At 55.8% G+C, this 26,870-nt stretch overlaps 2 protein-coding genes across 2 annotated transcripts; both read right to left on the bottom strand.

Annotated features, from left to right (window-relative positions):
- Positions 1–216: 216 nt before the first annotated feature.
- Positions 217–10,375, bottom strand: LOC128086139 (maestro heat-like repeat-containing protein family member 2B). The gene is made up of 30 exons (XM_052694413.1): positions 9,950–10,375; positions 9,670–9,792; positions 9,365–9,530; positions 9,111–9,209; positions 8,796–8,947; positions 8,314–8,448; positions 8,032–8,124; positions 7,676–7,745; positions 7,447–7,560; positions 7,286–7,359; positions 6,833–6,952; positions 6,580–6,687; positions 6,226–6,385; positions 6,059–6,099; positions 5,739–5,880; positions 5,323–5,375; positions 5,022–5,129; positions 4,633–4,752; positions 4,326–4,448; positions 4,031–4,186; positions 3,694–3,810; positions 3,304–3,383; positions 2,775–2,910; positions 2,562–2,654; positions 2,076–2,171; positions 1,774–1,897; positions 1,459–1,568; positions 858–1,010; positions 464–618; positions 217–323 (listed from the first exon to the last, which is right to left on the bottom strand). Exons 1-30 carry the CDS (start codon positions 10,250–10,252, stop codon positions 272–274), a joined length of 3,576 nt encoding a protein of 1,191 aa, XP_052550373.1. The 5' UTR covers positions 10,253–10,375; the 3' UTR covers positions 217–271.
- Positions 10,376–16,457: 6,082 nt separating this feature from the next.
- On the bottom strand, positions 16,458–26,624 carry LOC128086149 (maestro heat-like repeat-containing protein family member 2B). The gene is made up of 30 exons (XM_052694423.1): positions 26,192–26,624; positions 25,912–26,034; positions 25,607–25,772; positions 25,353–25,451; positions 25,038–25,189; positions 24,556–24,690; positions 24,274–24,366; positions 23,918–23,987; positions 23,689–23,802; positions 23,528–23,601; positions 23,075–23,194; positions 22,822–22,929; positions 22,468–22,627; positions 22,301–22,341; positions 21,981–22,122; positions 21,564–21,616; positions 21,263–21,370; positions 20,874–20,993; positions 20,567–20,689; positions 20,272–20,427; positions 19,935–20,051; positions 19,545–19,624; positions 19,016–19,151; positions 18,803–18,895; positions 18,317–18,412; positions 18,015–18,138; positions 17,700–17,809; positions 17,099–17,251; positions 16,705–16,859; positions 16,458–16,564 (listed from the first exon to the last, which is right to left on the bottom strand). Exons 1-30 carry the CDS (start codon positions 26,492–26,494, stop codon positions 16,513–16,515), a joined length of 3,576 nt encoding a protein of 1,191 aa, XP_052550383.1. The 5' UTR covers positions 26,495–26,624; the 3' UTR covers positions 16,458–16,512.
- Between the last annotated feature and the right edge of the window lie 246 nt (positions 26,625–26,870).

The raw sequence follows: 26,870 nt of genomic DNA, 5'->3' as shown, positions 1-26,870 counted from the left end.
CTCCTCCTCCTCCTCCTCCTCCTCCTCCTCCTCCTCCTCCTCCTCCTCCTCCTCCTCCTCCTCCTCCTCCTCCTCCTCGTCCGCCTCCTCCTCCTCCTCCTCCTCCTCCTCCTCCTCCTCCTCCTCCTCCTCCTCCTCGTCCACCTCCTCCTCCTCGTCCGCCTCCTCCTCCTCCTCCTCCTCCTCCTCATCCTCCTCTTCCTCCTCCTCCTTCTCCTTTTCTTCTCTTCCCTCCCCTTCTCAGATTTGCTTTGCTTCGCTTCGCTTTCTTCTACCGCCTCCACCTTTTCAGACAAAACTCTCTGATTCTCCTCCATGTATCGCTAGAAAAAGGAAAGTGTCAAGTCATGACTGAGTAATTTTCTCCTCAAAAAGACTTTGAGAGGAAAAAAGAAAAGCTGCTTCCTCCCAGGATCCCTCTGGCAGAGGCAAGCAGCAACAACAAAGGCAGGAGTGCTGATACCTGTCGGTGGGCCCAAGCAACCGGGAGAAATTGTCAATCGCCACCTCCGTGTGACAGCGGGTGAGGATGACCACCGCCTGGCACACGAAGGGCATGAACATGCTCTGCTGTGTGGATGATGTGCAGCTCCGCAGGACGTAGAGGATCAGTGGCACCTGAAAGAAGAAGGGGAGAAAGAACAATTTGCAGGGAGTGACCATGGACGTTCAGCAGATGAGCAGTGCCTGCTCCCTTGACGTACTGCCAAAGCCTAAGACTAAATTTCACACCAGCAACCTTGTCCAAGCCCTGGCTCTGTGCTCAGACTGTGTTTCTTTAGCACAAGAGGCAAATGGCACAAGGCATAGCGCAACAGCAAGAAAAAATCCAAGACGTGTGGAAGAAAGTCTCTTACGTCTCGACAGATGTCCTTTCTGTACATCTGCAGAAAGGTGATCATCCACTGTCCAGCAGCACGCACACGCATTCCTTTGGCCTTTCGGAAGGTCTCCTTGATGGCCATCAAGAAGTCGATGGTGCGTTCCATGGGGAAGTTTCTGCACACCATCTGCAGACAAATGAGAAGGAAGAGATCCCATCACTGGTCTGCGGCAGGTCTTCAAAACATAAGCCAATCTTGAGGGCATTCTTAGTTCAGCAGCCTGCTGGTCACTCAGGCAGCAATCACAATGCTCCTGCTGTCCGTACCCTGCTACTCATACAGAAGGCGGCTGAGCCTTCTCTCAGCTTCTCCACCTATGGTGTTTGCCTATATGCAAAGCCTACCTCCCAGCAGCCACAATCACACACACACACAAGCACACATCATAGAGTCAGCTCCTCGCACTGGGTGCCTGAAGGACAGACATAGCTCAGAGCCTCCTGATACTTGCTGGAGAAGAGTGCTCTCAGGTTGACAGCTCATTCTGGCAATGGTGTGAGAGGCTGTGGGGAGCAGAAGGGCGTGCAGAAGCCTACACACTGAGATCCCACCACCCCACTTTGGGTCCACTTACCCTTGCGATTTTGGACGAGGCCCGGAGTTGACCGACTGTGCTGCAGGCGTGCAGCCCCTCACACAGGCTCCCAGGGTCTCCCATCTCGATTACTCTGTTGGTCACCTTGGCTGGAAAGAGCACAAGGAGAAAAGGGAAGTCGGTAATGCTTCTGGAAACAGAACTGCTTTCCAGGGAGAGAGACAGAGGGCAGGATGGGGACGAGAAGAGAGCTGCGCACGGTGCCTCTCTCTCCTGTCAACAGGGCCCAGCCCGTGGGCTTCTGCTAGTGCTGCAGAGGAGAGCAGAGGGCTGGTGCACACCCGCTCTACTTGCCTTGGATTCGGAGAAGGGAGCTCAGGCAGGTGACAGCCAACTGGCGGGAGGTGGGCATGGGGTCACACGTTAGAGGCGCCAGAAATCCCACCAGGGAGCCAAAGTGCTGGCAGGCATCTTCTCTCTGCAGGGATGAGAGGCAGGAACAAAGCTGTAGGCAGCCCCAGCTCTCCCTAGCTTCTCCCACCGGTGCCTTCCCCACGTGGCGGGTGACACAGCACACACAGCAGGGGAAAGCTGGCCTTCCAGCTCAGGGGCAGTGGAGAGGGAGCAGGGGGCGTGCGGTGGGGCTCTTTACTCACTCGAAGCTCTTCACATACAGCCAGCAGCTGGGAGCAGACCTGCAGGGCCCTCCTGCGCTCCCACACGTTGCCTGATGTCATTGGTCTCCTCAGGACCTGCAACAGAGCACCTGTCTCACTGCGGACGGCCTTTCTTTCCCTTCCTGCCATCCCTCTCTCTGTCCCTCCTTTCCCGGCACTTTCCCTCAGGGCCTGCCCTGTGCTCCACGCGGCCGCCTGCCTCACTGAGCACCGGCACTGCTGCCCCTGCTCTCTGCAGACGCTCCTGTCTCCTAAGCCAGCAGCTTTTCCTCAGCTGTGGCCTGCCAGGGGCTGGCTCCTGCCTTTCCCCCTGCACAGCCCATTTCTCTGCCCATTTCTGAGCTTGCAGTGAGCTGGCACGGCAGCAAGTGATTTCTCCCGCTCTGAACGTCCTCTCTGTCCCCAGATCTCTGTCCCCACTATCGACAGGCACTGTGTTTTCTCCCTTGCCCCACATGTACTCACATGGATTATGTTCTGGAAGAAGTCACGGGTGGGCTCTGTCTCAAGCAGGGCTGCCATCATCCGGCCCAGAGCTTTCAAAGATGCATGCAGAAGCTGAAAGCAGAAGAGGGGATTGAGTGAGGTGTGGCATCACGGTTGCTGCCAGAGCATAGGCTGTGTGTGCTGAGGTAGGGTTCCCACCGAGAGGTGGCTCGGAAAGTTACGACAGCTTACCTGAAGGTACCGAGCTGCTTGCTGTGACTTCCTGATCTTCAGCATCATCTTTGCTGAAGGGTAAGTCACAATGCTCCTGCAGCACAGAGCCAACATTTCACACATGTCCTTTGCTTCTCCCGAGGGCTTCAGCTTGCTGACAGGAGGAAAAGGGGAAGAGAAAGCAGAAAGGGCCTTTACCGGTGCTCTCCAGACTGGTTCAGACAAAACCTGAGTTTCTCCTAATCGACAGCTGCAAAGCCAACACCCCCAGCCCATGCTGCTGAGCACTGTCTTCAGTTCCAGCAGTGCCTGCCTCCTCCCTGGCAGCAGTGAACCACCTCCCACTCTGAAGGGAAGGAGACCCCAGGTCTCTCTTCTCTTCCCTGCCAGGAGACAGGAGGACCAGGGCTTTTCTCCCTGCCCAGAACCGCAGCTCTGCTGGGCACAGCAGCCCAGCATCCTGTAGATGCGGCTCCTCACCCCCTCCAGGCCTTCAGGAGCTACCCACAAGGTCCTGCCTTACAATCCCAGAGGCTCCAGCCCTTACCTCAACTCCTCCAGGGCCAGAACCACCTTGAGGGGCACTGGGGAGACAGGGATGCCTGAGTGATACCTCTTCAGCAAGTCCTGCAAGTCCCAGAGAGATACAGTCAAAGTGGGCAAGGGGCACGCGAGAGCTCTTCCTCCCAGCCCAGTGACAGACACAACTGCCACACACCAGCCCCATCACTCCCACGTTTCCCACGGAGGCGTGGCAGGATGCAGCAGCTCCACAGCTGGTGGACCTAGACTGCTGCTCAGCCGCTGCCTGCCAGCACCAAAGGTCCCCACCAGCTGGAAATGTGTGGCTGAGGGAGACCTGTTTGCCTCCACGGAAGCAAGCCTCGTGTCACAGCCCAATACTGCACTGCAGACAGCCCTGGCTCTAAGCACTCACCATCAGGATCTCCAGCAGCTTGCCCTTCAAGGACAGATTAAAGCAGTCACCCACAGCGTGGAAGGCAGAGCTGAAGTTGGTGATGCTCTGCACCAGCGCGAGCTTGTTCTGCAAGTCCTGAGGCCCAAGAGAGAAGAACATTCTTTGAACTGCAGGAAGGGACAAGGGATGCAAGGGGGACGCGTGGGGGCAGCACTAAGGGAAGGGCTTGGATCTTCAGCTGGCCACAAACTGTTCCCCGTGGGGCCTTTGAAAGAGAAGGCCCATCTCAGCATCCCTCCACATGGAAGGGCTGCAGCTGGGCACTCAGACACCCTGGCACGCTTTGAGCTCTCACCTGGCAGCTGCAGCTGTAGAGCAGCAGGATGTTGCCCACAATGTCTCCCTCCACGTGGGCGAGCAGTTCTTCCTTGGAGGCACACAGTGCTAAGCTGCCATGGGCGAGCACGAGAGCGCTGCGTGTGGCGTGAGCTCTCGTGCTGTCCAGCTCCATCTGTGTGGGGAGAAGCAAATGCCTTGAGACACTTGCCCAATGGCCCCAGTGCCCCACAGTGCACCTGAGCTCCCAAGGCAGGAGCTGCTGTGAACACAAGGCGGAAGAAAGCCAACATGGAAACCCTGTAATGCTTCACCTTCTTGTGCCTGGAAATCCTAGAATTTCGGCCCTTGCACAGCCTGGACGAAAACATGGTGAGCGTGTCCAAGACTGCACGGAAGTTGCTCTCAGCAGCATGGCTGAGAAGAGAGATCATTCCCTGCACAAAAGAACAAGGGGCAGTTGGTGCAGGTCTGAACCCACTGGCGCGGCCAGCCACGCTAGCCAGGCCCATCCTTGCCTGAGGGAAATGGCAGCAGCGAGGAGATGGAAAGGGCCAGAAGCCCTTTGTCCCAGGGACAGAGTGGGGACGCTCGCAGAAGCTGGAGGAGAGGAGAGCTCACCTGGGCCTCAGATGGTTCCTCTGCGTTTGCTTCCTGCAGGTGTTGCAGCAGTTTCTCTTGGATATGGAGGACTCCCTTACAAGCTCCCAGCACTGTCCCCAGAGCCTTGTACAGGAAGGACTGCATGGGAAGGGAAGGAAGAAGCTGAGATGTGGCAGCAGCCTGACCTGCTCAGACAGAGCCAGGTGGGAAGGACCCACACTCTCAGGGAATCGCTGAGAGCAGCTGCAGGGCTGAGCTTTAGCCAGCCCCCAGGCACTTGGCAGCAAAAGGCTCCCTGGGGGGCACGGGCTGGGGAAGCAGCCCGCGTGGGCAGAGCACCGCCTGCAGCCCCAGCCCCAGTTGGGCACCTGCGGCTGCACCGCTGGGTAGAGCTGGGGGGAACTCACCTTTTCTCCAGAGCTGCTGGGAGAGCTGCTCAGGTACCGGCTCAGCTCACAGCTCAGGCCCTTGGTCCAAGCCTCGTCCTCCACCGTCTCCACTGACGCCCTCAGCAACTGTTGGAGAACAGGAGAAGCCAATGTTCCCTTGCCCTTTGTTTCTTCCCGCATTCCCAACTTGCTGCAGCCTTCTGGGGAGAGGTGTCTGGAAAAACAGTCCCCCTCCCAGCTCCCCCCGGTGTTTCTCCTTGAGGGGCTCCTTGAGGCAGGCAAGCCCTTCCCTGTACCGTGCCTCTTAGCAGTGCTGTACCTTTAGCAGTCGGCGCTCCCACGCTGCAGAATCTGGGAAGCTCTCTTCTTTCCCTGCACAGCAATAGGAAGCAAAAGAGCCTTGCTTGGGATCAAGCCACAGAAGAAGAGCTGCTGCAAACCCGGCTTGGCCCAGGCACTCGGCACCGCCAAGCTGGGACCTGCACCCCCCCACCCCCCCCCAGTGACCTGGCCCTCCTCACAAACACTGTCCCCGCAGGGACACAGAACTAACTGCTCCAAGACTGCTGTCGGAGGGGATGTGACATGCCCATCTGTGCCCTGGAATGGGCAGATTTCTGGGGGAAAACTCCCTGGGCCTCAGCACTGTCTCCCTGGAATGGGAACAGCAGCAGACCTGCATTTTCACTCCACCCCTTCTCTGCCTCCACCTCTCCCTCTCCACCAGCACTTTACCTTGGACACACTGCAGCAGCAGGGGGATCTCTGCATCCCACATGGCCCCCAGTGCTCTGTGGATCCTGCTGTGGAGCTTTTGCATGAGCACTAAGGCAGCGGCTTGCAGTTCGCTGCCTGCAACAGGGCTCCCTGCCACCACCTGAGCGAGAGCAAGGAGAAGCAGGGTTACTGCTGCAGCAAGAGCGGCGGCGGCTTCCCCCGGGAGGGAAGCAGCTTGGCTCTGCCCTGATGGGCAAGGAGCAGCCAACAGCTTTGCCCATAGCCATGCTGCTTCTTCCTCGGGGCTTGTGGCACTGGCCTCTGGAGCATCTACTCACCAACAGGCGCACCAGCAGTGTCTGGGGAGTCAGCCATGGGCCTGCGGGGAGAAAGAAGTACTGAGTAAGACTCCGAGGCACGCCGTGCCCTGCCACACACCCCTCCGCTGTCCCTTCTGGGTGCTAACACAGGTCAGCAGAGCTCACTGGGGGAGTTCTGCTCCTACCTCGAAACATGGAGCTGAGGAAATGGGGATCCAACTCTTCAATCTCCCGCCTTGTCAGTTCCTCTCTCTCAGCCAGTGCTTGGACACAGCGGGAGACCGGGATCAGCATGCCCGTGTATTGGGCTGGCACCACAAAGAGCAGCAGCCGCGGCCACAGGAGCTGTAGGGAACAAGGCATGTCAGCATTCCTGCCTACGCTCAGAGGTGAACGGGACTCTGTGAATTTCCTTGAGCCTTGTGTGCTGTGTCTTGTGAGCGCGTTGGAGGAGAGACCTGGGGCCTGGGGTGTTGGAATGGGACGAGGAACACGTGGTGCAAAGGCAAGGAGCAGCAGCAGGGCAGAATGTGACTTACTTTGGACATCCCTCTCACGGAGACATCCAGTGACCCCAGGATGTCCATGCACAGCTGTTGGAGAGCTCCTTCTTCCTGAGCTTCCTGGGCAGAAAGGTCTCCGGCTGCCTGCACAACAGTATTGTTGAAACAAGGGTTACTCTCAGTTCTCAGCAGCCTCTCAAGAGGTTCAGATGTTGCCCCACCGGTGCTTCTGTGCCAGCCTCTGAGCAGCACAGGTCTCCCAAAAGAAGATGCTGCCCACTGTCCTTACCCTTCTTCCCGTGGCGCGGCTGAACTCTCTGAAGATGTGCCCCACCACATCCCAAGCTGAGCAGCTCCGGGTGTCAGCACTGAGGAGATCCTTGATGAAATACAGAATGGCCCTCCGCACCTGCCAGGGGTCAATTGTGTGTGATTTTCCTGGTCAGAAGGCAAAGGGAAGCCACCTGCTCATCGGGACAGCCCTTTGGGCAGGGGCAGAGAAAACAAGAGCAGGGGAGAAGCCTTGGCTCCTGACGTGAGGGCCAGGCCTTAGCACCAGCGTGCTGTGTGCTTTCCATGCGCAGCACAGGGACCTGCCCGCTCCACTCCTCCTGCTCTCCCCACAGAAGCCATTGCGACCATGTGGTTAATGCCCCAGCACCTCCCTGGTCACCCCAGCCCTGCCCGTGTTGGCAGCAGCATCCCCACCCCAAAAGCGCTTTCCATTCCCAAACCAGCTCACCCGGAGCCTGAGGTCGCTGCACAGACGCTGCACAGCCTCCGCAGCCAGGGGCAGCTTCTCTGTAACAACGGGCTCTGCAAGAGAAGCACAGAAGCGTGCGTGGAGGCACCACCCAGATGGCAAAAGGGATCCCTGGAAAAGACCCGATCCATGGTACTGACCATCAGAGCGAGCCAGAGCGCCGAGCAGACCCAGGGCTGCCACACATCCAGGCTCCCATTCATTCTCCAGCTGCGACTGAAGAAACAGGATGGTTTCCTCTGGACACATTCGGGCTGCAGGGAGGAAATCCCGCACTGTGTTAGCAAGCAACTCGTGCCCCTTCCTGAGGTCTGCGAGACAGCTTTTGGCCAGGGCACCGCCAAGCACCGCCAAAACTCCTCTCCTTACCCTGCAGCAGGATGCAGTGGGTCAGCTCTGCGCTATCAGCCTCGCTGTGCTGCTTGGTGTCGTCAGAGAGCTGTGGGAGCAAGGTCCATTTGAGAAAATCACAACAGCACTGAGGACGGAAAAGAAGCTGTGCTGCCCAGCTTTCCTCTTCCTTGGCACTCTTGGGAAGAGGACATGCAGACAAAACCCAGCCTGCCCCCCAGCATCCCTGGGGGGAGGCAAACACACGGCTCTGCAGCAGCCTTGGGCATGCAGGAGATAGGGCTGAGCAGCCGTCAGAGGCTCAGAGACTTGCAGTCCTCCTGAGACTTAGCCAAGGGGAAAACTGTGTGGGCACAAGGATAGGCTCCCCTTACCTGGTAGAACACAGCACTGGTGATGGCCAGAAACTTGTCCCTGGGGATGACACACTGAACTCCCTCTAAGACCTCCAGGAAGGTAGTGAGGCTCTGCAAGAGACCAGGAAGGAAGGAAGGGCTGAAGCCACATCTAGCCACCTGGGAGCAGAAAAACTTTTCCCAATGGTTTGTCTGCTGGGAAAAGCTCCTGTACAGGTGTTCTTGTTTGTCCCCCCCTCCCAGCAGCACCAAGAGAGTGCAGTAGACCATGTCTACACTGAGCCCTGCACAGCATCTCACCTTGGCCACCCTGCAGGTGTCTTGGATCTCCTGACATGGGTGCATGAGCCAGAGGAACTGCTCCCAGATGTGCAGCTCCTCTTGCAGGAGGACAGCCATCATGGAAGCCACAGCCCCAAGGACAGCCTGTTTGTCCTGGAGAGAGATGGCAGAGGCCTAGCATCAAAGACTGAATGTCTGCCCTTCCTACAGAGAGGGCTTTCTCTTTTCTTTTCCCCTTCCCCATGCCCCTCTACCCAGCAGGAGATGGGCTCTCTCTGGAGGGCAGGGAGGTTTTCCCCACACCCTCATCCCCACCTCTCCCTGCCACAGTGCTGTGACATGCGGCTGCTTCCTGGCAGGGAGATCCAGCCCCGAGCACAGAGCCAGTTTGGGGCCCTTTGCACAGCCAGCCCACTCCTTCTCATCACCCCTCTGCTCTCAGCCTGCTGGGCACAGAAAGAGCTGCTGCCAGGCCGGCTTGGGAATGCAGCAGTGCTCACCTCTTCCTCCTTGCTGTCCTGCCAGTGCCTGACCACGGAGAAGAAGAGCTGGTGAAGATTCTCATAGATTCGCTCTTTCTCCACGGCACGCCAGGGGCATTGCTTTCCAGAGGACAAGTGAACCTTGATTCCATCTGACCATTGCTTCACAACTGAAAAAACAAAACAGAACCAAAAAATAAATGAAGAATTAATTAATTTTGTAAAAAATCTAACCAAAAAATCAAAGACAAGGGAAAAGGCAGCTTGTGAGTCTGCAGCAGGGCGAGGTGCAAGGGCTGTCCCGATCCGCCCTGCTCTGGGGCCAACACTCACCAGCACAAGCGATGCGCAGCATCTGGCCGCTCCTCACCTGGTCCACCACACTGCGTAGGCTGGCCAGCGTCAGCCACACAAAGGGGATGCACTGTGGAGCTGCAGAGGGGAAAGAGAGGGCCATGGTCAGAGCTCCAGCAGCGAGGGAGGAGGGGCTGCAGCCCTGCATCCCCCAGCTCAATGCAGATGACGCGCAGAGGGGAGAGACCGCTTTCCCCCATTGGCACAGACTTCAGGAGGCTGAGGGGCTCTACCGTAGGTGCTGAACAGTTTGCTCAAGGTGATGAGCACCAACTCCTTGGTCATCTCCCCCGCAGCCTTGAGGTGGCCCTGGAGCTCGGCCATCACCAAGCTGAAGTGCGTCCTGGCCAGAGCCACCAGGACATTGCTGGCAGCCAACCTCACGTTGTCTGTCACGTCCTGAAAAAGAGTCACTGGTGACACGCGGCACAGGACACCTCCTAAGGCCTTCCCTCGGCAGGGCGAAGCCACCGCCGTCCGCCAGCAGAATAGCAGCGCAGGCAGGCAGCTCCCTTTGCCTTTGGCAGTGACCCCTCACCTGGGCAGCCGTCAGGTCCTGGGACACCTCTGCCAGCAGCCTGTTCACCAGTCCGCATGGCAGGCGGCTGTCATCTTCACACAGGACGCTCTCCAGCTCACGGTACACCTGCGCTCGGACACCCTGGGGACAGGGACCAATCATGCTGGCTTCGCCCTTGTTCCCAGGGAGCAGCCCGCTGCCACCCATCGCTATGCGGGTGTGCTGCCGGGGCCTGGCACCCAAGGGACCGTGGCACTGGGCCAGGGCAAGGATTGATGGTCGCACGTCCCCAGCTCACCTCCTGGTCTTGCAGGCGCTGCAGCAGCAAAGTCGCGGCACAGGCAGGGACAGGACTTGACACCCTGCCGCTCTCCCTGCGACGCGTCCGTCTGGGCACGCAGCCCACACAGGCAAAGAGACCTGGAAGGAAAGAGCAGAGCAGCTGCCGCTGGTGTTGCTTGGAGCCAGGGCCGAGCATCTGGCCAGCTCTGGCAGGAGCGTTCCTCCAGCCCCACAGCACAGGTGGGCTGCACTGGCACATGTTTGGTTGGTGGGGAGAGGGGAGAAAGCCTTCCCCTTGCTGGGGTCCTGGGGAAACCATGCCAGGCAGCTGCACTCAGCAGAGCAAGGACAGTGCTGCTGGCACGTCCTGAACCGGCACTGCAGGCACACATGTGCTCGGGCAGCGTCACGGTGTCCAAGAGGTGGAGGGAGCTCACCTCGAAGGGCTCTCAGCCGCTCCATCATTGCAGGATATCTCCAGATAGGCACAACGCTCTCTCTGGTCCGCTTCCCGCACGTCCCACAAGAGACTGAGCCACCGCTCCCACCACAGGGGTGTGAGAACCAACAACTGTGACATCACACTGCGAAATGTCATCTCACAGAGAATGACACGCCCTGGGCTGGGGACCAGACAGCATGCAGGGCAAGCTTGCAGGCCCCAAAACATAGAACGTTTCTGTGAGGCACTCGGCTCCGGGATGGACACGTTCCAATACAGTCATTAAAGTTAATAAGTTCAATAAACAGTTTCCTCTCAACTCAGTACAAACACACTTTGGAGTCTTTATGGATAAATACATGTTCCCCATGAATATAAGCAAGACAGCACAGCCATCAGATCTAGAAAATTGATAGAGTTTTTTGCTCAAAAAGTATTTTTTACCTTTGGGATGAAAATTCAATTGCCACATCCACCTTATCTATCTTGAATACTTTGTCTGCTTCCATTGCATCCATTACATCCAGCTTCTTACTGAATATGGATTTTTATTGACTAGAAAACCTTCTCCCAGGTGCAAGCATCATAAATAATAGCCTGCAGGGCAAGCTTGCAGGCCCCAAAACACAGCATGTTTTTGTGAGGCATTTGGCTCTGGGGTGGACACATTCTGTGCCAAAGCAGGGAATCACCTCAGCGGGTGAGGGAGAGCCCCTGTTTGGGAGAAGCTGCTGGGAGCCAGTGCCCGGCATTCTCTTAGTGACTGGGGACTCCATGCTGGGAGGCACCGAGGCCCCCATTTGCTGCCCTGACAACCTTTCCAGAAGCTTTTCTGTCTTCTGGGGCATGTGTCAGGGACATAAAGGAGAGTCCACAGCATCTGATCAAGCAAGAAGACCACCATGCGACTGTTATCATTTGAGCAGGGGCATGGGAGGTTGCCACGAGGAAATGGCAGAACATCCAAAAGGGGCTTTGCCTCCCTTGGAAAGATGCTAAAGGGGTTGGCAGAGACCTCACTGTGGCCTTCCAGTACTTGAAGGAAGCATATAAATGGGAGGGGTAACGATTGTTTTCAGGGGTTGATAGTGATAGGACAAGGGAGAATGATCTTAAACTGAGGCAGGGGAGGTTTAGGTTGTAGATATTAGGAGGCAGTTTTTTTCACAGAGGGTGGTGACGCACTGCAAAAGGTTGACTAAGGAGGCTGTGGATGCCTCTTCCCTGGAGGCATTCAAGGCCAGGCTGGATGTGGCTCTGGGCAGCCTGGTCTGGTGGTTGGCAACCCTGCACATAGCAGGGGAGCTGAAACTAGATGATTTTTGAGGTCCTTTTCAACCCAGACCATTCTACGATTTTAAGAAAACTAAAAATTAAAAACTAGCAATTTTTCACCATCATCAACTACACAGTTACTTAACTCACTGAGAGTTCTTGTCTCTGTTTAACAGAAAAAATGACCCCGTAAAGGATTTTTCTCCTCTGATTTTCTACGAATCTGTGATGATATCAGCAGTGCCCAGCAAGGACAGTTCTAAGTGCTTTGAAATTGGTTTGACTTTCAATCAGCTTAAAAGGGCCTCAGTTATGCCCTTTTGCTCTTATTTTTGAGGTAGTCTTCATTTAAATTATGGAAGCGTGAAGACAACAGCAGGGAGATATGTTCCTGGTGAATTTTAATCATGGCAAATCTTTCCTAAAAATTTGAATTAATTGTTATTAATGAAAGCTCTCAAAAATACAATTATTTAATTGATTAATAGGAATACATTTACAGGGTCTATTTGAGACAATGATAGAACCATTCACAGTGACATTTTAATCTATGATAAAACCCAAAGACTTAATTCTAGGTGTATTTGTGGCTGGAGTCACAAAGTCGTATGAACAAAAGATACAAGACCTAGTCCATAATTATTCATTAATTTTGTCCATGGTAAAACATAGCAAACAGGAAAGTTCAGTACTGTCACAGTCTATGTGGTATCATGCCAATATCTATCGTACTGCAACCAGTACAGTATAGTTGAGAGAAATGTTGAGCAATGAAGAAAATTTTGCATCAAGTAGATGCAAATTTTCCTAGCATGTTAAAGATGTGTTTTACAAGAAATCCTGGAAGCCTGATTTGATGTTAGTCTCATACAGATAAATATCAACCCATATTCCAGCGATACTCAAAATCAATCAGTGTTCTGCTTAGTAACGCATGACCCATAGAGTTCTAAAAGTCAGTGCAAAATATATAGGTCCTTTCACCAGCGTAGATCAGAGTCTGAATTTCCTCTTCAGAGGAAGAAGAGTGTAGAGAAATTCTATAACAGGAAAAGCCTTGTATCCTTCCTCAGACCATCCGACACATTGCGCTGGGGAAGAATAACAAATTTGCAGGTTGGATAAGTGCGTATATATGATAGAACTTACACATACACATATGCAAACACAAACAACATATGCAATGGACTAATGGACTGTGCTAATCTAATATCTTCTGGATTATTCACTTGAAGATCATTGACTTTATATATATTCACTTGCTTAGCAGATCCCCCATCTGGTAGTAAAGGTAGAAAAAGAACAGAGGGTGGAACTGGATGTGGCTGTGGGCAGCGTGGTCTAGTAGTTGGTGACCCTGCTCATAGCAGTGGGGTTGAAACTAGACGATCTTTGAGGTCCTTTTCAAACCAGGCCATTCAATGATTCCATGATTCCATGATCTTGAGGGAGGTGGGAGGCAAATGGATGAGGCCAGGCTCTTCTCGATTGTGTGTAGCGATAGCACAAAGAGTAATGGCCTAAAGCTTGTACATAGGAAGTTCCGTTCTAACATGCGGGACTTTTTTACGGTAAGGGTGATGGAGCACTGGAACAGGGATTTCCTGCTATGGAGATATTTAAGGCCCATTTGGACAGCTAGCTATGCAACCTGTCGTAGGGCTCCTGCTTTAGTAGAAAGGTTGGACTCAATGATCTCTCGAGGCCTTTTCCAGCCCCCGTGTTTCTGTGATTTCCCCGTTTCCCTTTGCTGCGGTCACCCACAGTCCCCAGGAGATATTTAAGGCCCATTTCAGCGAACGCCAACTGGAATGGAAGCTGGTAACTGGTGGCCGACTGCATCGTCTCCCTCCTTCTGGTTTACAAGTTTTGTCTCTCTGGCACTGAGGGCCCCTTCTGACAGAGTGGGTTGTCCCTGTCTTCAGAGGCAGTCCTTCTCCTAAGGTGGCCACAGAGTGCCACAGCCCTTGTTCAGCTTCAGGCTGTGTCACGGCACAGCTCTGAAATAGGTGGGAAAGTTCTGTGCTGCAGAACACTGTGGCAAGCCTTCTCTCTGCCTATCACTGCTGCTGAGACCTTCCTTTTGCCTTAGAAAAGAGATTGCCTCTGCCAAATCCATCCTCTGCAATTAGCACGTGGTTCTTGTGATTTCTCTCTCATACAATCTCAGAATCATACAGGTAGGAAGGAAACTCTGGAGAACATTGAGACCAACCCCCCTGCTAAAAGCAGAGTTCCCTACTCCAGGAGGGTGAGCAGAATAGATTCCTGGATCACCCCCCTTTTGCTGCTGGACACACTCTTTTTAACACGCCCCAGGAAACCATTGGCCTTCTTGGCCGCAAGGGCACACTGCTGCTGGCTCATGGCCAGCCTGCTGTCCATTGGGACACACAGGTCCTTCTCTGCAGAGCTCCTCTCCTGCAGGTCAGCCCCTAGCACAAAAAGTACACAGCTGTGCTTTCTGTTTTGATACAGAATTAGAGAATAGGTCTCAGGATTGCCAAAAATTCATCTTTTTTTGTTGTTGTTTCTTTGCAGCTGCATTTTCTGTTGACATTAGTGGCCAATTTTCAAACGGAGCATGTAGAGCTGCGGTCTGAAGTCTGAACTCTTTATAAAACAATAAAAAATAAAAAATTAAAACAAGTTTTGTTACTTAATATAGTATGTGATACATTTTCTGAGGGCTGCTCCTGCTCCAAAAGTAATGCCTCTCATTGTATTGTGTTGGTTCATGACACCAGAGGCGGTTGGTGGTGTGGCAGTAGGCATCAAATCTTCTCACCAATATTCCATGACGTGTTATTGCTGTGTAACAGATGGCAGCAGAGGGGCAGTCTGACACAATGGGTCTGACATGGAAGTGCACATGAAGCAGAGGCGTGACGCTGAACTCCACGTGGACAAGATGTCAGCCACTGACACTCACTGACACACACAGAACACTGAAGAAGACCAAGCAGTGGATGTGAGCGCAGTGAGGCAATGGGCAGTGGCAACAGCAATAGTAGGTCACCTTTGCTGGTGCAGATTGCTACAAGCACGGCATGCAGGCTCTTCATCACTGGTGAAAAGCGTCATGGTGATGACACTTTTGTAGCTGAGAACGTGAAGAGGTTTCAAGAGGGATTACAGCTTTACTGTGTGGGACTGATTCCAAAGTGAGTTGAAGCAGGATTTCTTTCCAAAAGTCTGACAGCCTGTATCTGGATGGCATATATGCTGGCAGTAAGGGGCTGCGTGGCCCTGGGCAGCTGGGAGCAAGTCTGAGCCTACCTGACACTGGGCACATGCACTCACAAACAGGTGTGCACGTGCGCATGCATGCGGACACACACGCAGACACACACACACGACTGCTGTGGTGACAAAAGGTATGGAGAAGGTGATATTACTGAACGCCTTCTCTGTCCGTCTGTACTGCGGGAGGCTGTGGTCAGTGGGACAGAGCAAGTCTAGTTGGAGGCCTGTATCTAATGGAGTCCCTCAAGGGTCGGTGCTGGGACCAGTACTATTCACTATATTCATCAATGACTTGCATGAGGGAGTGCACTGTTAGCAAGCTTGGTGAGGACACAAAACTGGGAGGAGTGGCTGACATGCTAGAAGGCTGAGCTGCCACCCAGCGAGGCCTAAACAGGCTGGAGAATTGGGAGAAATTTCATGAAATACAACAAGGGCAAGCGTAGAGACTTGTATCTGGGTAAGAACAACCCCAGGTACCAGTACAGTTTTTGCTCTTCTGCTCTTTTCTCTTTTCTTCTCTTCCTCCCCTCCCCTCCCCTCCTCTTCCTCTCCTTTTTCTTTTGCGCGTGTGTCTTCTTTTTTCCCTCCTGATTCACTGTAATTGCATTTTCTTTGTAAACTATTAAGTTATGAGTATGGGTCTCTAGATTGTAAAACTTATATTTCAGTACAACTGTTTCCTTCGTTTTCTTTCCCTTCTCCCCTCCCCTCCTCTCCTTTCCCCTTCCCTCCACTCCTCTACCTCCCCTCCCCTCTCCTCCCCTCCTGTCATATCCCCTCCCTCCTTTTCTCCTTCTCCTTCTGTCATGGTTTTATGATTTTGGTCATCAGTATTCCACACCATAACATCATGTAATGCACTGGGGGTGGGGTTGGATATCTGCCGAATGTTCGTCCGACGGAGAAGAACTACATTTCCCCAGGAGGCCTTGAGGTCAGCAAGGAGATTTAACTCCGTGCAAGGTCACCTGATCCTTCTTCTTCGCCTGCGCTTCGCCGTCTGCGCTTCGCCAGCTGCACTTCGCCATCTATTCTTCTTCAGTCACTCAACTGGACTGCACTTCTCACCCCAGCATTGTGGTGAGGTCTATCTACCATCTAGACAGAATCTCTCTCTCTCTTTGTATTTTGATAATACTATATTTAGTAAATCATTTTATTGTTCCACCTCAGATTATTGCTGTTGTTTTCAAGTATTTTTTGGGTCCCCTGTTTCCCCTTTCCCAGAGGCGTGGATCCGCAGATCACTACGCCCTGCTGGTCATGGAACTGGGCCGAACCAGCCCGTAAACCGTTGACACCTTCTCCTTCTCCTCCTCCTTCTCTCCTCTTCCTCCTCCTCCTCCTCCTCGTCCGCCTCCTCCTCCTCCTCCTCCTCTTCCTCCTCCTCCTCCTCCTCCTCCTCCTCCTCCTCCTCCTCCTCGTCCGCCTCCTCCTCCTCCTCCTCCTCCTCCTCCTCCTCCTCCTCCTCCTCCTCCTCGTCCACCTCCTCCTCCTCGTCCGCCTCCTCCTCCTCCTCCTCCTCCTCCTCATCCTCCTCTTCCTCCTCCTCCTTCTCCTTTTCTTCTCTTCCCTCCCCTTCTCAGATTTGCTTTGCTTCGCTTCGCTTTCTTCTACCGCCTCCACCTTTTCAGACAAAACTCTCTGATTCTCCTCCATGTATCGCTAGAAAAAGGAAAGTGTCAAGTCATGACTGAGTAATTTTCTCCTCAAAAAGACTTTGAGAGGAAAAAAGAAAAGCTGCTTCCTCCCAGGATCCCTCTGGCAGAGGCAAGCAGCAACAACAAAGGCAGGAGTGCTGATACCTGTCGGTGGGCCCAAGCAACCGGGAGAAATTGTCAATCGCCACCTCCGTGTGACAGCGGGTGAGGATGACCACCGCCTGGCACACGAAGGGCATGAACATGCTCTGCTGTGTGGATGATGTGCAGCTCCGCAGGACGTAGAGGATCAGTGGCACCTGAAAGAAGAAGGGGAGAAAGAACAATTTGCAGGGAGTGACCATGGACGTTCAGCAGATGAGCAGTGCCTGCTCCCTTGACGTACTGCCAAAGCCTAAGACTAAATTTCACACCAGCAACCTTGTCCAAGCCCTGGCTCTGTGCTCAGACTGTGTTTCTTTAGCACAAGAGGCAAATGGCACAAGGCATAGCGCAACAGCAAGAAAAAATCCAAGACGTGTGGAAGAAAGTCTCTTACGTCTCGACAGATGTCCTTTCTGTACATCTGCAGAAAGGTGATCATCCACTGTCCAGCAGCACGCACACGCATTCCTTTGGCCTTTCGGAAGGTCTCCTTGATGGCCATCAAGAAGTCGATGGTGCGTTCCATGGGGAAGTTTCTGCACACCATCTGCAGACAAATGAGAAGGAAGAGATCCCATCACTGGTCTGCGGCAGGTCTTCAAAACATAAGCCAATCTTGAGGGCATTCTTAGTTCAGCAGCCTGCTGGTCACTCAGGCAGCAATCACAATGCTCCTGCTGTCCGTACCCTGCTACTTACACAGAAGGCGGCTGAGCCTTCTCTCAGCTTCTCCACCTATGGTGTTTGCCTATATGCAAAGCCTACCTCCCAGCAGCCACAATCACACACACACACAAGCACACATCATAGAGTCAGCTCCTTGCACTGGGTGCCTGAAGGACAGACATAGCTCAGAGCCTCCTGATACTTGCTGGAGAAGAGTGCTCTCAGGTTGACAGCTCATTCTGGCAATGGTGTGAGAGGCTGTGGGGAGCAGAAGGGCGTGCAGAAGCCTACACACTGAGATCCCACCACCCCACTTTGGGTCCACTTACCCTTGCGATTTTGCACGAGGCCCGGAGTTGACCGACTGTGCTGCAGGCGTGCAGCCCCTCACACAGGCTCCCAGGGTCTCCCATCTCGACTACTCTGTTGGTCACCTTGGCTGGAAAGAGCACAAGGAGAAAAGGGAAGTCGGTAATGCTTCTGGAAACAGAACTGCTTTCCAGGGAGAGAGACAGAGGGCAGGATGGGGACGAGAAGAGAGCTGCGCACGGTGCCTCTCTCTCCTGTCAACAGGGCCCAGCCCGTGGGCTTCTGCTAGTGCTGCAGAGGAGAGCAGAGGGCTGGTGCACACCCGCTCTACTTGCCTTGGATTCGGAGAAGGGAGCTCAGGCAGGTGACAGCCAACTGGCGGGAGGTGGGCATGGGGTCACACGTTAGAGGCGCCAGAAATCCCACCAGGGAGCCAAAGTGCTGGCAGGCATCTTCTCTCTGCAGGGATGAGAGGCAGGAACAAAGCTGTAGGCAGCCCCAGCTCTCCCTAGCTTCTCCCACCGGTGCCTTCCCCACGTGGCGGGTGACACAGCACACACAGCAGGGGAAAGCTGGCCTTCCAGCTCAGGGGCAGTGGAGAGGGAGCAGGGGGCGTGCGGTGGGGCTCTTTACTCACTCGAAGCTCTTCACATACAGCCAGCAGCTGGGAGCAGACCTGCAGGGCCCTCCTGCGCTCCCACACGTTGCCTGATGTCATTGGTCTCCTCAGGACCTGCAACAGAGCACCTGTCTCACTGCGGACGGCCTTTCTTTCCCTTCCTGCCATCCCTCTCTCTGTCCCTCCTTTCCCGGCACTTTCCCTCAGGGCCTGCCCTGTGCTCCACGCGGCCGCCTGCCTCACTGAGCACCAGCACTGCTGCCCCTGCTCTCTGCAGACGCTCCTGTCTCCTAAGCCAGCAGCTTTTCCTCAGCTGTGGCCTGCCAGGGGCTGGCTCCTGCCTTTCCCCCTGCACAGCCCATTTCTCTGCCCATTTCTGAGCTTGCAGTGAGCTGGCACGGCAGCAAGTGATTTCTCCCGCTCTGAACGTCCTCTCTGTCCCCAGATCTCTGTCCCCACTATCGACAGGCACTGTGTTTTCTCCCTTGCCCCACATGTACTCACATGGATTATGTTCTGGAAGAAGTCACGGGTGGGCTCTGTCTCAAGCAGGGCTGCCATCATCCGGCCCAGAGCTTTCAAAGATGCATGCAGAAGCTGAAAGCAGAAGAGGGGATTGAGTGAGGTGTGGCATCACGGTTGCTGCCAGAGCATAGGCTGTGTGTGCTGAGGTAGGGTTCCCACCGAGAGGTGGCTCGGAAAGTTACGACAGCTTACCTGAAGGTACCGAGCTGCTTGCTGTGACTTCCTGATCTTCAGCATCATCTTTGCTGAAGGGTAAGTCACAATGCTCCTGCAGCACAGAGCCAACATTTCACACATGTCCTTTGCTTCTCCCGAGGGCTTCAGCTTGCTGACAGGAGGAAAAGGGGAAGAGAAAGCAGAAAGGGCCTTTACCGGTGCTCTCCAGACTGGTTCAGACAAAACCTGAGTTTCTCCTAATCGACAGCTGCAAAGCCAACACCCCCAGCCCATGCTGCTGAGCACTGTCTTCAGTTCCAGCAGTGCCTGCCTCCTCCCTGGCAGCAGTGAACCACCTCCCACTCTGAAGGGAAGGAGACCCCAGGTCTCTCTTCTCTTCCCTGCCAGGAGACAGGAGGACCAGGGCTTTTCTCCCTGCCCAGAACCGCAGCTCTGCTGGGCACAGCAGCCCAGCATCCTGTAGATGCGGCTCCTCACCCCCTCCAGGCCTTCAGGAGCTACCCACAAGGTCCTGCCTTACAATCCCAGAGGCTCCAGCCCTTACCTCAACTCCTCCAGGGCCAGAACCACCTTGAGGGGCACTGGGGAGACAGGGATGCCTGAGTGATACCTCTTCAGCAAGTCCTGCAAGTCCCAGAGAGATACAGTCAAAGTGGGCAAGGGGCACGCGAGAGCTCTTCCTCCCAGCCCAGTGACAGACACAACTGCCACACACCAGCCCCATCACTCCCACGTTTCCCACGGAGGCGTGGCAGGATGCAGCAGCTCCACAGCTGGTGGACCTAGACTGCTGCTCAGCCGCTGCCTGCCAGCACCAAAGGTCCCCACCAGCTGGAAATGTGTGGCTGAGGGAGACCTGTTTGCCTCCACGGAAGCAAGCCTCGTGTCACAGCCCAATACTGCACTGCAGACAGCCCTGGCTCTAAGCACTCACCATCAGGATCTCCAGCAGCTTGCCCTTCAAGGACAGATTAAAGCAGTCACCCACAGCGTGGAAGGCAGAGCTGAAGTTGGTGATGCTCTGCACCAGCGCGAGCTTGTTCTGCAAGTCCTGAGGCCCAAGAGAGAAGAACATTCTTTGAACTGCAGGAAGGGACAAGGGATGCAAGGGGGACGCGTGGGGGCAGCACTAAGGGAAGGGCTTGGATCTTCAGCTGGCCACAAACTGTTCCCCGTGGGGCCTTTGAAAGAGAAGGCCCATCTCAGCATCCCTCCACATGGAAGGGCTGCAGCTGGGCACTCAGACACCCTGGCACGCTTTGAGCTCTCACCTGGCAGCTGCAGCTGTAGAGCAGCAGGATGTTGCCCACAATGTCTCCCTCCACGTGGGCGAGCAGTTCTTCCTTGGAGGCACACAGTGCTAAGCTGCCATGGGCGAGCACGAGAGCGCTGCGTGTGGCGTGAGCTCTCGTGCTGTCCAGCTCCATCTGTGTGGGGAGAAGCAAATGCCTTGAGACACTTGCCCAATGGCCCCAGTGCCCCACAGTGCACCTGAGCTCCCAAGGCAGGAGCTGCTGTGAACACAAGGCGGAAGAAAGCCAACATGGAAACCCCGTAATGCTTCACCTTCTTGTGCCTGGAAATCCTAGAATTTCGGCCCTTGCACAGCCTGGACGAAAACATGGTGAGCGTGTCCAAGACTGCACGGAAGTTGCTCTCAGCAGCATGGCTGAGAAGAGAGATCATTCCCTGCACAAAAGAACAAGGGGCAGTTGGTGCAGGTCTGAACCCACTGGCGCGGCCAGCCACGCTAGCCAGGCCCATCCTTGCCTGAGGGAAATGGCAGCAGCGAGGAGATGGAAAGGGCCAGAAGCCCTTTGTCCCAGGGACAGAGTGGGGACGCTCGCAGAAGCTGGAGGAGAGGAGAGCTCACCTGGGCCTCAGATGGTTCCTCTGCGTTTGCTTCCTGCAGGTGTTGCAGCAGTTTCTCTTGGATATGGAGGACTCCCTTACAAGCTCCCAGCACTGTCCCCAGAGCCTTGTACAGGAAGGACTGCATGGGAAGGGAAGGAAGAAGCTGAGATGTGGCAGCAGCCTGACCTGCTCAGACAGAGCCAGGTGGGAAGGACCCACACTCTCAGGGAATCGCTGAGAGCAGCTGCAGGGCTGAGCTTTAGCCAGCCCCCAGGCACTTGGCAGCAAAAGGCTCCCTGGGGGGCACGGGCTGGGGAAGCAGCCCGCGTGGGCAGAGCACCGCCTGCAGCCCCAGCCCCAGTTGGGCACCTGCGGCTGCACCGCTGGGTAGAGCTGGGGGGAACTCACCTTTTCTCCAGAGCTGCTGGGAGAGCTGCTCAGGTACCGGCTCAGCTCACAGCTCAGGCCCTTGGTCCAAGCCTCGTCCTCCACCGTCTCCACTGACGCCCTCAGCAACTGTTGGAGAACAGGAGAAGCCAATGTTCCCTTGCCCTTTGTTTCTTCCCGCATTCCCAACTTGCTGCAGCCTTCTGGGGAGAGGTGTCTGGAAAAACAGTCCCCCTCCCAGCTCCCCCCGGTGTTTCTCCTTGAGGGGCTCCTTGAGGCAGGCAAGCCCTTCCCTGTACCGTGCCTCCTAGCAGTGCTGTACCTTTAGCAGTCGGCGCTCCCACGCTGCAGAATCTGGGAAGCTCTCTTCTTTCCCTGCACAGCAATAGGAAGCAAAAGAGCCTTGCTTGGGATCAAGCCACAGAAGAAGAGCTGCTGCAAACCCGGCTTGGCCCAGGCACTCGGCACCGCCAAGCTGGGACCTGCACCCCCCCACCCCCCCCCCAGTGACCTGGCCCTCCTCACAAACACTGTCCCCGCAGGGACACAGAACTAACTGCTCCAAGACTGCTGTCGGAGGGGATGTGACATGCCCATCTGTGCCCTGGAATGGGCAGATTTCTGGGGGAAAACTCCCCGGGCCTCAGCACTGTCTCCCTGGAATGGCAACAGCAGCAGACCTGCATTTTCACTCCACCCCTTCTCTGCCTCCACCTCTCCCTCTCCACCAGCACTTTACCTTGGACACACTGCAGCAGCAGGGGGATCTCTGCATCCCACATGGCCCCCAGTGCTCTGTGGATCCTGCTGTGGAGCTTTTGCATGAGCACTAAGGCAGCGGCTTGCAGTTCGCTGCCTGCAACAGGGCTCCCTGCCACCACCTGAGCGAGAGCAAGGAGAAGCAGGGTTACTGCTGCAGCAAGAGCGGCGGCGGCTTCCCCCGGGAGGGAAGCAGCTTGGCTCTGCCCTGATGGGCAAGGAGCAGCCAACAGCTTTGCCCATAGCCATGCTGCTTCTTCCTCGGGGCTTGTGGCACTGGCCTCTGGAGCATCTACTCACCAACAGGCGCACCAGCAGTGTCTGGGGAGTCAGCCATGGGCCTGCGGGGAGAAAGAAGTACTGAGTAAGACTCCGAGGCACGCCGTGCCCTGCCACACATCCCTCCGCTGTCCCTTCTGGGTGCTAACACAGGTCAGCAGAGCTCACTGGGGGAGTTCTGCTCCTACCTCGAAACATGGAGCTGAGGAAATGGGGATCCAACTCTTCAATCTCCCGCCTTGTCAGTTCCTCTCTCTCAGCCAGTGCTTGGACACAGCGGGAGACCGGGATCAGCATGCCCGTGTATTGGGCTGGCACCACAAAGAGCAGCAGCCGCGGCCACAGGAGCTGTAGGGAACAAGGCATGTCAGCATTCCTGCCTACGCTCAGAGGTGAACGGGACTCTGTGAATTTCCTTGAGCCTTGTGTGCTGTGTCTTGTGAGCGCGTTGGAGGAGAGACCTGGGGCCTGGGGTGTTGGAATGGGACGAGGAACACGTGGTGCAAAGGCAAGGAGCAGCAGCAGGGCAGAATGTGACTTACTTTGGACATCCCTCTCACGGAGACATCCAGTGACCCCAGGATGTCCATGCACAGCTGTTGGAGAGCTCCTTCTTCCTGAGCTTCCTGGGCAGAAAGGTCTCCGGCTGCCTGCACAACAGTATTGTTGAAACAAGGGTTACTCTCAGTTCTCAGCAGCCTCTCAAGAGGTTCAGATGTTGCCCCACCGGTGCTTCTGTGCCAGCCTCTGAGCAGCACAGGTCTCCCAAAAGAAGATGCTGCCCACTGTCCTTACCCTTCTTCCCGTGGCGCGGCTGAACTCTCTGAAGATGTGCCCCACCACATCCCAAGCTGAGCAGCTCCGGGTGTCAGCACTGAGGAGATCCTTGATGAAATACAGAATGGCCCTCCGCACCTGCCAGGGGTCAATTGTGTGTGATTTTCCTGGTCAGAAGGCAAAGGGAAGCCACCTGCTCATCGGGACAGCCCTTTGGGCAGGGGCAGAGAAAACAAGAGCAGGGGAGAAGCCTTGGCTCCTGACGTGAGGGCCAGGCCTTAGCACCAGCGTGCTGTGTGCTTTCCATGCGCAGCACAGGGACCTGCCCGCTCCACTCCTCCTGCTCTCCCCACAGAAGCCATTGCGACCATGTGGTTAATGCCCCAGCACCTCCCTGGTCACCCCAGCCCTGCCCGTGTTGGCAGCAGCATCCCCACCCCAAAAGCGCTTTCCATTCCCAAACCAGCTCACCCGGAGCCTGAGGTCGCTGCACAGACGCTGCACAGCCTCCGCAGCCAGGGGCAGCTTCTCTGTAACAACGGGCTCTGCAAGAGAAGCACAGAAGCGTGCGTGGAGGCACCACCCAGATGGCAAAAGGGATCCCTGGAAAAGACCCGATCCATGGTACTGACCATCAGAGCGAGCCAGAGCGCCGAGCAGACCCAGGGCTGCCACACATCCAGGCTCCCATTCATTCTCCAGCTGCGACTGAAGAAACAGGATGGTTTCCTCTGGACACATTCGGGCTGCAGGGAGGAAATCCCGCACTGTGTTAGCAAGCAACTCGTGCCCCTTCCTGAGGTCTGCGAGACAGCTTTTGGCCAGGGCACCGCCAAGCACCGCCAAAACTCCTCTCCTTACCCTGCAGCAGGATGCAGTGGGTCAGCTCTGCGCTATCAGCCTCGCTGTGCTGCTTGGTGTCGTCAGAGAGCTGTGGGAGCAAGGTCCATTTGAGAAAATCACAACAGCACTGAGGACGGAAAAGAAGCTGTGCTGCCCAGCTTTCCTCTTCCTTGGCACTCTTGGGAAGAGGACATGCAGACAAAACCCAGCCTGCCCCCCAGCATCCCTGGGGGGAGGCAAACACACGGCTCTGCAGCAGCCTTGGGCATGCAGGAGATAGGGCTGAGCAGCCGTCAGAGGCTCAGAGACTTGCAGTCCTCCTGAGACTTAGCCAAGGGGAAAACTGTGTGGGCACAAGGATAGGCTCCCCTTACCTGGTAGAACACAGCACTGGTGATGGCCAGAAACTTGTCCCTGGGGATGACACACTGAACTCCCTCTAAGACCTCCAGGAAGGTAGTGAGGCTCTGCAAGAGACCAGGAAGGAAGGAAGGGCTGAAGCCACATCTAGCCACCTGGGAGCAGAAAAACTTTTCCCAATGGTTTGTCTGCTGGGAAAAGCTCCTGTACAGGTGTTCTTGTTTGTCCCCCCCTCCCAGCAGCACCAAGAGAGTGCAGTAGACCATGTCTACACTGAGCCCTGCACAGCATCTCACCTTGGCCACCCTGCAGGTGTCTTGGATCTCCTGACATGGGTGCATGAGCCAGAGGAACTGCTTCCAGATGTGCAGCTCCTCTTGCAGGAGGACAGCCATCATGGAAGCCACAGCCCCAAGGACAGCCTGTTTGTCCTGGAGAGAGATGGCAGAGGCCTAGCATCAAAGACTGAATGTCTGCCCTTCCTACAGAGAGGGCTTTCTCTTTTCTTTTCCCCTTCCCCATGCCCCTCTACCCAGCAGGAGATGGGCTCTCTCTGGAGGGCAGGGAGGTTTTCCCCACACCCTCATCCCCACCTCTCCCTGCCACAGTGCTGTGACATGCGGCTGCTTCCTGGCAGGGAGATCCAGCCCCGAGCACAGAGCCAGTTTGGGGCCCTTTGCACAGCCAGCCCACTCCTTCTCATCACCCCTCTGCTCTCAGCCTGCTGGGCACAGAAGGAGCTGCTGCCAGGCCGGCTTGGGAATGCAGCAGTGCTCACCTCTTCCTCCTTGCTGTCCTGCCAGTGCCTGACCACGGAGAAGAAGAGCTGGTGAAGATTCTCATAGATTCGCTCTTTCTCCACGGCACGCCAGGGGCATTGCTTTCCAGAGGACAAGTGAACCTTGATTCCATCTGACCATTGCTTCACAACTGAAAAAACAAAACAGAACCAAAAAATAAATGAAGAATTAATTAATTTTGTAAAAAATCTAACCAAAAAATCAAAGACAAGGGAAAAGGCAGCTTGTGAGTCTGCAGCAGGGCGAGGTGCAAGGGCTGTCCCGATCCGCCCTGCTCTGGGGCCAACACTCACCAGCACAAGCGATGCGCAGCATCTGGCCGCTCCTCACCTGGTCCACCACACTGCGTAGGCTGGCCAGCGTCAGCCACACAAAGGGGATGCACTGTGGAGCTGCAGAGGGGAAAGAGAGGGCCATGGTCAGAGCTCCAGCAGCGAGGGAGGAGGGGCTGCAGCCCTGCATCCCCCAGCTCAATGCAGATGACGCGCAGAGGGGAGAGACCGCTTTCCCCCATTGGCACAGACTTCAGGAGGCTGAGGGGCTCTACCGTAGGTGCTGAACAGTTTGCTCAAGGTGATGAGCACCAACTCCTTGGTCATCTCCCCCGCAGCCTTGAGGTGGCCCTGGAGCTCGGCCATCACCAAGCTGAAGTGCGTCCTGGCCAGAGCCACCAGGACATTGCTGGCAGCCAACCTCACGTTGTCTGTCACGTCCTGAAAAAGAGTCACTGGTGACACGCGGCACAGGACACCTCCTAAGGCCTTCCCTCGGCAGGGCGAAGCCACCGCCGTCCGCCAGCAGAATAGCAGCGCAGGCAGGCAGCTCCCTTTGCCTTTGGCAGTGACCCCTCACCTGGGCAGCCGTCAGGTCCTGGGACACCTCTGCCAGCAGCCTGTTCACCAGTCCGCATGGCAGGCGGCTGTCATCTTCACACAGGACGCTCTCCAGCTCACGGTACACCTGCGCTCGGACACCCTGGGGACAGGGACCAATCATGCTGGCTTCGCCCTTGTTCCCAGGGAGCAGCCCGCTGCCACCCATCGCTATGCGGGTGTGCTGCCGGGGCCTGGCACCCAAGGGACCGTGGCACTGGGCCAGGGCAAGGATTGATGGTTGCACGTCCCCAGCTCACCTCCTGGTCTTGCAGGCGCTGCAGCAGCAAAGTCGCGGCACAGGCAGGGACAGGACTTGACACCCTGCCGCTCTCCCTGCGACGCGTCCGTCTGGGCACGCAGCCCACACAGGCAAAGAGACCTGGAAGGAAAGAGCAGAGCAGCTGCCGCTGGTGTTGCTTGGAGCCAGGGCCGAGCATCTGGCCAGCTCTGGCAGGAGCGTTCCTCCAGCCCCACAGCACAGGTGGGCTGCACTGGCACATGTTTGGTTGGTGGGGAGAGGGGAGAAAGCCTTCCCCTTGCTGGGGTCCTGGGGAAACCATGCCAGGCAGCTGCACTCAGCAGAGCAAGGACAGTGCTGCTGGCACGTCCTGAACCGGCACTGCAGGCACACATGTGCTCGGGCAGCGTCACGGTGTCCAAGAGGTGGAGGGAGCTCACCTCGAAGGGCTCTCAGCCGCTCCATCATTGCAGGATATCTCCAGATAGGCACAACGCTCTCTCTGGTCCGCTTCCCGCACGTCCCACAAGAGACTGAGCCACCGCTCCCACCACAGGGGTGTGAGAACCAACAACTGTGACATCACACTGCGAAATGTCATCTCACAGAGAATGACACGCCCTGGGCTGGGGACCAGACAGCATGCAGGGCAAGCTTGCAGGCCCCAAAACATAGAACGTTTCTGTGAGGCACTCGGC

Source organism: Tympanuchus pallidicinctus, unplaced genomic scaffold (genome assembly GCF_026119805.1).
Source record: "Tympanuchus pallidicinctus isolate F22 unplaced genomic scaffold, pur_lepc_1.0 scaffold1, whole genome shotgun sequence".
Taxonomy (NCBI): Eukaryota; Metazoa; Chordata; class Aves; order Galliformes; family Phasianidae; genus Tympanuchus; species Tympanuchus pallidicinctus.
The sequence above is the reverse complement of the archived record's forward strand: the minus strand, read 5'-3'. Positions and strand labels throughout refer to the sequence as shown.

Coding starts and splice junctions, on each gene's coding strand:
- LOC128086139 (XM_052694413.1), bottom strand. CDS start 10,252: ATGGTTTCCCCAGGACCCCAGCAAGGGGAAGGCTTTCTCCCCTCTCCC. Junction 8,449..8,795: donor AGGACAGCAAGGAGGAAGAG/GTGAGCACTGCT, acceptor ATCTCTCTCCAG/GACAAACAGGCTGTCCTTGG. Junction 1,569..1,773: donor CTCCCTTCTCCGAATCCAAG/GCAAGTAGAGCG, acceptor TGCTCTTTCCAG/CCAAGGTGACCAACAGAGTA.
- LOC128086149 (XM_052694423.1), bottom strand. CDS start 26,494: ATGGTTTCCCCAGGACCCCAGCAAGGGGAAGGCTTTCTCCCCTCTCCC. Junction 25,452..25,606: donor CAAACTGTTCAGCACCTACG/GTAGAGCCCCTC, acceptor TCCCCTCTGCAG/CTCCACAGTGCATCCCCTTT. Junction 19,625..19,934: donor AGCTGCTGGAGATCCTGATG/GTGAGTGCTTAG, acceptor TGGGACTTGCAG/GACTTGCTGAAGAGGTATCA.